We start from the raw sequence: 9205 nt of genomic DNA on the forward strand, positions 1-9205 counted from the left end.
ACATTCTTCTTAAAAAGAAAAACACAACTTATTGCGTACAAAAGTGGACAAAATCACTCCCAAATAGATTATTTCATAACAAGAAAATAAGATATATGAATGTAAGGACTGCAAGGTCCAAACACATAAATAAAGGAAAAGCAATTTTACCAGATGACGTTATCCCTGGGGACAGATGATGTTATCCCTGATGGAAGTTGGACAAATGCCAGACGAATGGAGAAGCAGTATACTGGTACCTGTTTACAAAAACAAGGGAGATATACAACAATGTACAAACTACAGGGCTATAAAACTGCTGAGCCACACCATGAAAATATGGGAAAGAGTAATTGATAGACGGATACGTGAAGAGACCGAAATATCCGAGAATCAATTTGGCTTTATGCAGGGCAGATCAACAACAGATGCAATTTTCATTATAAGGCAGTTGATGGAAAAATACAGGAGTAAAGAAACAAACGCTCATATGGTATTCATTGATCTTGAGAAAGCATATGATAGAGCTCCTCGAGAGATTCTGTGGTGGGCACTCAATAAGAAAAGAGTCAACGTGAGTCAGTGAGTAGCGACTAGTGTTAGGACAGGTGTGGGAGAGACTGATAAATTTCATGTGAAAGTAGGATTGCACCAAGGCTCTGTGCTTAGTCCGTATTTATTCTTATTAGTTTTGGACCAGATAACAGCGAAACTACAGAGTAACATTCCATGGTGCTTAATGTATGCTGATGATGTCGTGCTAGTAGGAAATAGTGAAAGAGACTTAAAAAAAAACTGGAACAGTGGAGGCAAGCTCTGGAGGAAAAAGGTTTAAAACTTAGTAGGACAAAAACAGAGTATGTGGATGTTTATTTAAAGATGGAGTTACTACAAATAAAATGGTATTTTTGGATGGTGAACTGATTGTAAAAAGCAATAGTTTTAAGTACCTGGGATCGGTATTACAGAGTAATAGAGAAATAGATGGAGATGCATGCAGTAGAATTAGGGCTGGATGGATGAAGTGGAAAGAAGCGAGTGGTGTGTTATGTGACAGAAAAATTCCAATGAAGCTGAGGGGAAAATTCTATAAAACAGCCATAAGACCAGCTATGATGTACGGAACTGAATGTTGGGCAGTGAAGAAGAAAGAGGAACAACGAATGCATGTGGCGGAAATGAGAATGCTTAGGTGGATGAGTGGAGTGACAAAGAAGGATAAAATTAGAAATGAGTATATTAGGGGAAGTCTAGGTGTGGCACCAATTGATGCCAAAATGAGAGAGCATAGGTTAAGATGGTTTGGTCATGTTCAACGTCGAGACGTTAATCACCCAATACGAAGAATAGCTGAAGTGCAGATTCCTGGAAGGAGTAGGAGAGGAAGACCAAAGAAGACCTGGGGGGAGACGATAAGGCAGGACATGTTGGTAAAGGGGATTAACATTGATATGACCCAAGATAGAATTGTGAGGAGAAATGCAATTAGGGAAGCCGACCCCGCATAGGGTAAGGCAAAGAGAATTATGATGTTATCCCTGGGGAAACGTAGAGACCATTTGGAGGAATAAGTTCGATAAGGAAATTTATCCAGGTACTAGAATTATGAAAGTTGAACAAATTCCAAATGCAAACTGCAGTGCCATAAAACTGCTTAGTCACGCCATGAAAACATGTAAGAGAGTAATTGATAGACGGAAGAAACCGAAATATTCGATAATAAATTTGGATCTATGCAAGCCACATCAGCAACTTTACTCCAGGGTAATAAGCTAGAAATAGACCATGTTCGGGACACTAAAAGATCCAGGTAGCTGACTACTTTTTTAGTTATTGTATATCTATAGGATGAAAACCTACCTGTTTCCTGCCTAGAGTTCGCGTCCGTTTTTAGTGTTAATCGCGACCTTTAAATAAAATTACAAAATTTAATTTTTTAGAACATTAAAAAACCTTAAAAATGCCGATTTTTTAAAGTTAAAAAGTTAATTTATTGCTACGCAAACTGCAAAATAAGTGAAAATCGTTATTTATTAATAACTTTTACTAAAACTACCTTAGAACTTTAGTGTTTCACCCAAAGTTGGGTATTGGGGTACTTAACAAACCCTCAAAATTTGAGACCGATCCATTAATTAGTTTAAGAGTTATTCTAATTGTATATCCCAGAGACCTTTATTTTGCAATAAAATAAGACAGAAAATAATGAAGATAGGGCAATTCTGCGTATGAAAAATGAAAGTAGAAAACTAGTGCAGTCACTGAAGGTGAATATGAGCTATTACCTTCGATTTCGTTGAACCTCTATCGATTTGCACGAAAATTGGTGAGTGGTTAAAGGATATCTCAAGAAACAAAGGTGACATGGTGCCAACTTGCGCTTTTACCCTGGGGGTGGATGCCACCCCTCCTCGTGGGTGAAAATTATTTTATAAAAAATAACCCCACAATTCGATAGAGCGACAAATTATAAGCAAAATTTGTTATATAAAGTTATTAAAATAAATCAAAACTTTTTGAGTTATTAAAGATCAAAAATTTTAATTTTTCATGAGAAAAATGCAGGTTTTTAACCGATTTTTCATAAATAACTCAAAAACTATAAGTTTTTACAAAAAAGTTATTATTATCAAAATTAAGGCTAATAAAAAATCAAATAAATTCCTTACTAGAAAAACCTTTCAATGTTAACTGAAAGTGAGTTATAGGTAATTGAATGTATATTTCTTTCGTCGAGTACCCAAATCTAAGTATTCAAGCCGAGAAAATGATGCAATTTAGAACATAAACTTATTAAACATTTGTCAAAGCTCATTGAAATATCTATCAAATAAGTGCTCGAACAAGTTGACAGCATTAAAGTTTATGCACCAAAAATGTTTCAAAATGTATCTTTTAAAAAATTTTCTAAAAAATGTTATTGTTTTTTTGTAAATAACTCCGTTAAATTTTAAAATAGCAAGTTCATCTAATAACTGGTTAAGATTTTATTCCAAGAGCTATTAAAAAACGTCAAAATAGTCATTTATACCTCTTACTTTTTTTTAAAATAAAAGGTTAAATGGTCCCGGTTACATGGTTCTCGCAGCAAAATTGAAATTTTAAACGTTTCTATGTCGGTTATTTTTTACTCTACGAAAATAGTAAAATGGGTAAAGTATTTTTTACAGAAAAAACTAAAATTCAGTTATTTATCATTTTTTACGTATATTGAGTATTTTTGGAGTTATTATCAAAAGAAAATGAAAAGTACGATAATTTTAAAAATTCTGATTTTCTTAAATTATACCTTTTTTTCAAAAATATGCATTCTAAACCGGTCAAATTTGTTGAAATAATTAACTATGATAACATAAAGAAATTCTTGTGAGGATTACTACAAATTTTAATTTTTGCGGAAATGGCGTATGTTTAGTTTTTAACTTTTTCCTAAGAAAATCGAAAGGGTTCTCTTATTTTTATCATAACTTGCTTAATTTTGATGCTATTAACTTCTACTGAAGCTCATTTGATAGGTACTCCGAAGTAATTTGACAAGTGCTTAACAAGTATATTCTATAAAATGTATCGTTTTCCCGTTATGTAAGCTTGAATACTTAGATTTGAGTACTCGTCGAAAAAAATATACATTCAATTACCCATAACTTACTTTAAAATAACATTAGTTTAGTTCTTTAAGTAGGGAGTGTATTAAATTTTTTATTATCTTTAATTTTCGTAATAATAGCTTTTTTACAAAAGCTTATAGTTTTTGAGTAATACGTGAAAACAGCTTTAAAACATGCATTTTTTTAAGAAAAAATAAAATCTTTGATATTTAATAACTCAAAAAGTATTGATTTATGTTAATAACTTTATATAACAAATTTTGCTTAGAAGTTGCCCCTCTATCGATTTCTGGTATTATTTTTAATAAAAATATTTCACCTCCGAGAAGGGGTGGCAACCACCCCCAGGGTAAAAGCGCAAGTTAACATCATGTCACCTTTGTTCCTTGAAGTATCTTCTAACTACTTAGCAATTTTCATGAAAATCGATGAAGGTTCAACGAAATCGGAGGTGAAAACCTTCAGTGACTCCACTAAACTGAGGCTATCAAAATGTACTAAAAAAAGATGAAAAAAATTATCTACGTAATATAGTCAAAAATCCTAATGCCAAATTTGTGAAATTTTGTAGTTTATAAAGATTTAGAATACCTTTAAAAATATTGTCCGTAGAAAAAATCATTTTACATATTAGAAAAGCTGGTATTTTACACGAATTTGTAAAAATATAATTCAATTGGTGACTAGTCGTGGTAAGTGAAGGGGGAGCTGGGAGCTGACAAATGCATGAGTTCAAAAACTAAAAAAGGCAACTTAAAACTACATACTATTATTTTCTATATCTCAAGATCCACTGAAAATAAAATATTATTTTGATCGTCCTTTTTTTTAATTTGTATGTAATTTTTCTGTACATTACAAATATGCATATTGCCTAGACATTTATTAATTAATAAACAGTCTAATTTGTTTAGACAATTTTTGGAAAAATAATTTTTTACCAAAAATGCATGATATTAATAATACTGTCGTTATTAATCATAGAAAAAGTTACGGTATACTTTAATAAATAAATTATCTTGAATATATAATTATTTAATAAAAATAATTTATTTATTAAAGTGTACTTTAACTTTTTCTATGATCAATAATGATACTACATATGATTAAAAAAATTGATTTTTATAAAAAAATATTTTTTCAAGAATTGTTTAAAAAAATTATACTGTTTATTAATTAATAAATTTATAAACCAATTGCATATTTGTAATGTACGTAGAAATTATATACAAATTAAAAAAATAACGATCAAAATCCATTGAATTGGTCCGGAGAATCAGAAAATTATATTTGTTTGAAATTGCGATTTTAACTATTTAGAATGGGAAATAAGCCACAATATTATTAAAAAATGATTTTTATTAACGTTTCGACGCCCAAATCGGGTGCCGTTGTCAAAATACAAAATACTATTGTATATATATATAGTATTTTGTATTTTGACAACGGCACCCGATTTGGGCGTCGAAACGTTAATAAAAATCATTTTTTAATAATATTGTGGCTTATTTCCCATTCTAAATAGTTAAAATTGTAAAAATGCCACAAGAAAATAGCTTCAGAACAACATTTTGAAATTGCGTTTTCGGTATTTTAACTCGGTGGATTTGTAGGTTACCTCTAGTAATCGTTTGAACTAAATTTTTGAAAAATCGTAAAGGGTGCTGTGAATGTACAATGTTTGTGCAATTTTTTTTAAGAAAAAATACAAATTCCATTCTTTAAAATGGCATTAATGGGATCCCTTAATTAATTATTATAAACAAATTAGCTGTGAATTAAAAAAATACATATGGCTAACTTTGTCCCAAATGAACCCAAGCTAAATTTTTTTATTTGAAAATTCTTGTTAAAATACTATCTTTTCGAATACTTATATAAAAAGATTGTTTCTACGGACACCATTTTTAAAGTTATTCTAATTGTTTATAAACTACAAAATTTCAAAAATTTGGCATTAGGATTTTTGACTATATTAATTATTTTTTTCATCTTTTTTAATACATTTTGATACTATTACTTTTCTACTTTTATTTGGCATACTCAGAATTGCCCTATCTTCATTATTTTCTGTTTTATCTTATTGCCAAATAAAGGTCTCTGGGGTAAACAAATAGAATAACTCTTAAACTAATTAATGGATCGGTCTCAAATTTTGAAGGTCTGTTAAGTACGCCAATACCCAACTTTGGATGAAACACTAAAGTTATAAGATTTTCACTTATTTGGCAGTTTGCGTAGCAACAAATTAACTTTTTAACTTTTGAAAAATCGCCATTTTGAAGGTTTTTCAATGTTGTAAAAAACTGAATTTTGTAATTTTATGTCAACTGTTTAGATTTTGATTGGAGTGCAAAAAATCGAAAAATCGCGATTTTTGCACTAAATTGTTAATAATTAAAAAACGGACGCGAACTCTAGGCAGGAAACAGGTAGGTTTTCTTCCTATATGTAGGTCTACAATAACTAGAAAAGTAGTCAGCTACCTGGATCTCTGAGTGTCCCAAAAAAATTCTTCTTATTACTCTGGACTACCTATGCAATTAGAAGATAAGGAGGTTGATGGAAATTACAGGAATAAAGAAATAAACGGCCATATGGCATTTATTGATCTTGAGACAGCATTGAATTTTGATTTTGATTGAATCATTGAAAGCATCTATGATAGAGTTCCTCGAGAGATTATATGGTGGGCACTCAATAAAAAATGAGTTTCCGGTTCCTATGTAAATATTGTGAGAGACATGTATGAGAAAGTAACAACTAGAGTTAGAACAAGTGTGGGAGATAGTGATTAATTTCTGGTGAAAGTAGGATTGCACCAAGACTCGGTGCTTAGTTCTTATTTATTCTCAGATCAGTTTTGGAACAGATAACAACGAAACTACAGTGTAACATTCCCTGGTGCTTAATGTATGCTAATGATGTAGTCTTAGTAGTCAATACTAAAAATGGCTTAGAGCTAGGGTTGCCATAATTTATTAAGGCCAAATCCGGACAGGGGTAGTCCAAGGAGTTGTAGAAAATGTAAAATGTGACTTTGACTGTGTTGCTACCTCTACATTGTACATATATGCGAAATGCATATACAGCTCGTGCTCGTGCTCGTGCGCTGTTGACAAGCAGTGCGACAAAATTAATTAGGTGCTGCGCAGAATAAAATTTCCCACCGTTAGTATAGTATAGTTGATCCAAAAGATGGCATAACCCAGACATCCAAAGTGAAAGTTATCCTTCAACACCAAATTGTTCTATATGGTCCACACAATGTCCAGAAAAAAGTCACACCATTTTGAGCGTCGGGTTTGGGGGGAGAGGGGGGAGAAATCGGTAAATTCGTAGTTTTTTAAGTTTTTCGCCAATATTTCTAAAACTATGCGGTTTAGCATGAACAACCCTCTATACAAAATTGTTCTTCATTAAATTTGAAATAAAAAAGGTCCTATGCATAATCTTTCTAAAATGAATGGTTCCAAAGTTACGGAGGTAGTATATTATAACTGGTCCAAAAAAAGGCCTAACCAAAACATCCAAAGTAAAAGTTTTCCTCCAACACCAAAATGTTCTATATGGTCCACATATTGTTCAGTAAAAAGTTACACCATTTTGAGCGTCCGGTTTGGGAGGGAGATGGGAGAGAAACCGGTAAATTAGTAGTTTTTTTACGTTTTTCTTCAATATTTCTAAAACTATGCTTTATCGTAAACAATGTTATATACCAAAATGTTGTACATGAAATTTAAAACAAAATATGTTCTATACATAATTGTTATAAAGTCAACGGTTCCAGAATTAAGAAGGGTGAAAAGTCGAAGTTTTCGATACTTTTTATATTTTTTGGGCAATGTTTATGATATAACTGTACCAAAAACCCAGACATCCAAAGTGAAAGTTATCCTCCAACACCAAATTGTTCTATATGTTCCACATAATGTTCAGAAAAAAGTCACACCATTTTGAGCGTCGGGTTTGGGGGGGGGGGGGAGATAGGAGAGAAATCGGTAAATATAAAAAGTATCGAAAACCTCCACTTTTCACCATCTGTAACTCTGGAACCGTTGATTTTATAACAATTATGTATAGAACCTTTTTTGTTTTAAATTTTATGTAGAATATTTTTCTATAGAACATTCCTTACGCTAAAGCATAGTTTTAGAAATATTGACGAAAAACTTAAAAAAACTACTAATTTACCGACTTCTCCCCCATCTCCCCCCCAAACCGGACTCTCAAAATGGTGTAACTTTTTACTGAACAATATGTGGACCATATAGAACAATTTGGTGTTGAAGGAAAACTTTTACTTTGGATGTCTGGGTTAGGCCTTTTTTTGGACCAATTATACTATACTACCTCCGTAACTTTGGAACCGTTTATTTTAGAAGGGTTATGCATAGGGCCTTTTTTATTTCAAATTTAATGTAGAACAATTTTGTGTAGAGGGTTGTTCATGCTAAACCGCTTAGTTTTAGAAATATTGACGAAAAATGTAAAAAACTACGAATTTGCAGATTTCTTCCCCCTCTCTCCCCCAAACCCGACTCTCAAAATGGTGTGACTTTTTTCTGAACATTATGTGGACCATATAGAACAATTTGGTGTTGGAGGATAACTTTCACTTTGGATGTCTGGGTTTGGGTCTAACTATACGATACTACGTTGGGTGTTTTCCATTTTTTTAGTAAGGAAAAAAATCAGGACATTTCCCATATTATTATCAGGACGTCAATCCGGACTGTCCGGACGAAATCCGGACGTATGGTAACCCTACTTAGAGCAGAAACTGAAACATAGGAGACACGCTTTTGAAGAAAAAGGACCAAAGCTTAGTAGGACAAAAACAGAGTATTTGAAATGTTCATTCAAAGATGGAGTTAGGTACTACAAATAAGATGATCTCTTTGGATGACAAAAGGATTGATTATATATTAGTTATATTGATTATAAATATATTACCTAAACTTCCTCCTGTTACTACAGCCGTCTTCCCCACTAAGCACACATTGCTGTTACATCTCATACAACAATATTTGAAAAAAAGATTTAATAAAAAAGCACCTATTATTATTAAAAGTACTGGCCAATTAAAAACACTTGTCACGATCATAGTCACTGTGGTAGTCAATGATCAATAAAAAAGTACATATAATTACATCGGAAAGTATGGAACAGTTTTATATGGATATAAGTATGCATTAGAGGTACATCATTTTGCTTTTTATTTATAGTCCAGTAGGTAAAGTTCTTTATACTTCATGAATGTATATATCTATTTATATACACATATAGATTTTTGAAGTTATACTTCTTTAGGAACGAGGGTGAACTTTTACATTCCCTGGCGCATGCGCACACCGACCGTATATTAGTCAATTATCGTTATATATGACAGTATATTTAGTCGCTCAAACGTTATATAAAATCGTATACGGGATCGTATCTGTCAATAAATGTTGGAGATTTTGGATCAACAAATGTTGTGTATTAGTTTTTATTGTTGTCATGGCAGAGAAAAAAGCAAGTTTATAATTGTAGTGACTTTTTGAATAGTTTTTAAAAGCGACAGGTACGTAATAATTGTAAATGTTTCAGTATCCTAATAAAAATTACATAGGTAC

The 9205-nt window shown here is 31.8% G+C and overlaps 1 protein-coding gene across 3 annotated transcripts in view; it reads right to left on the reverse strand.

The window, feature by feature from the left end:
• The window catches only part of LOC114331311 (retinol dehydrogenase 13), a 44080-nt gene extending 35334 nt beyond the window's left edge, over window positions 1-8746 (reverse strand). For all 3 annotated transcript variants that reach the window (XM_050661950.1, XM_028280840.2, XM_028280839.2), the window contains exon 1: window positions 8544-8746. In XM_050661950.1, coding sequence (XP_050517907.1) covers window positions 8544-8694 — 151 coding nt within the window. In that variant the 5' untranslated portion in view covers window positions 8695-8746. The remainder of the gene's footprint in view (window positions 1-8543) is intronic.
• Between the last annotated feature and the right edge of the window lie 459 nt (window positions 8747-9205).

The sequence above is a fragment of the Diabrotica virgifera genome, chromosome 1, assembly GCF_917563875.1.
Source record: "Diabrotica virgifera virgifera chromosome 1, PGI_DIABVI_V3a".
Lineage (NCBI taxonomy): Eukaryota > Metazoa > Arthropoda > Insecta > Coleoptera > Chrysomelidae > Diabrotica > Diabrotica virgifera.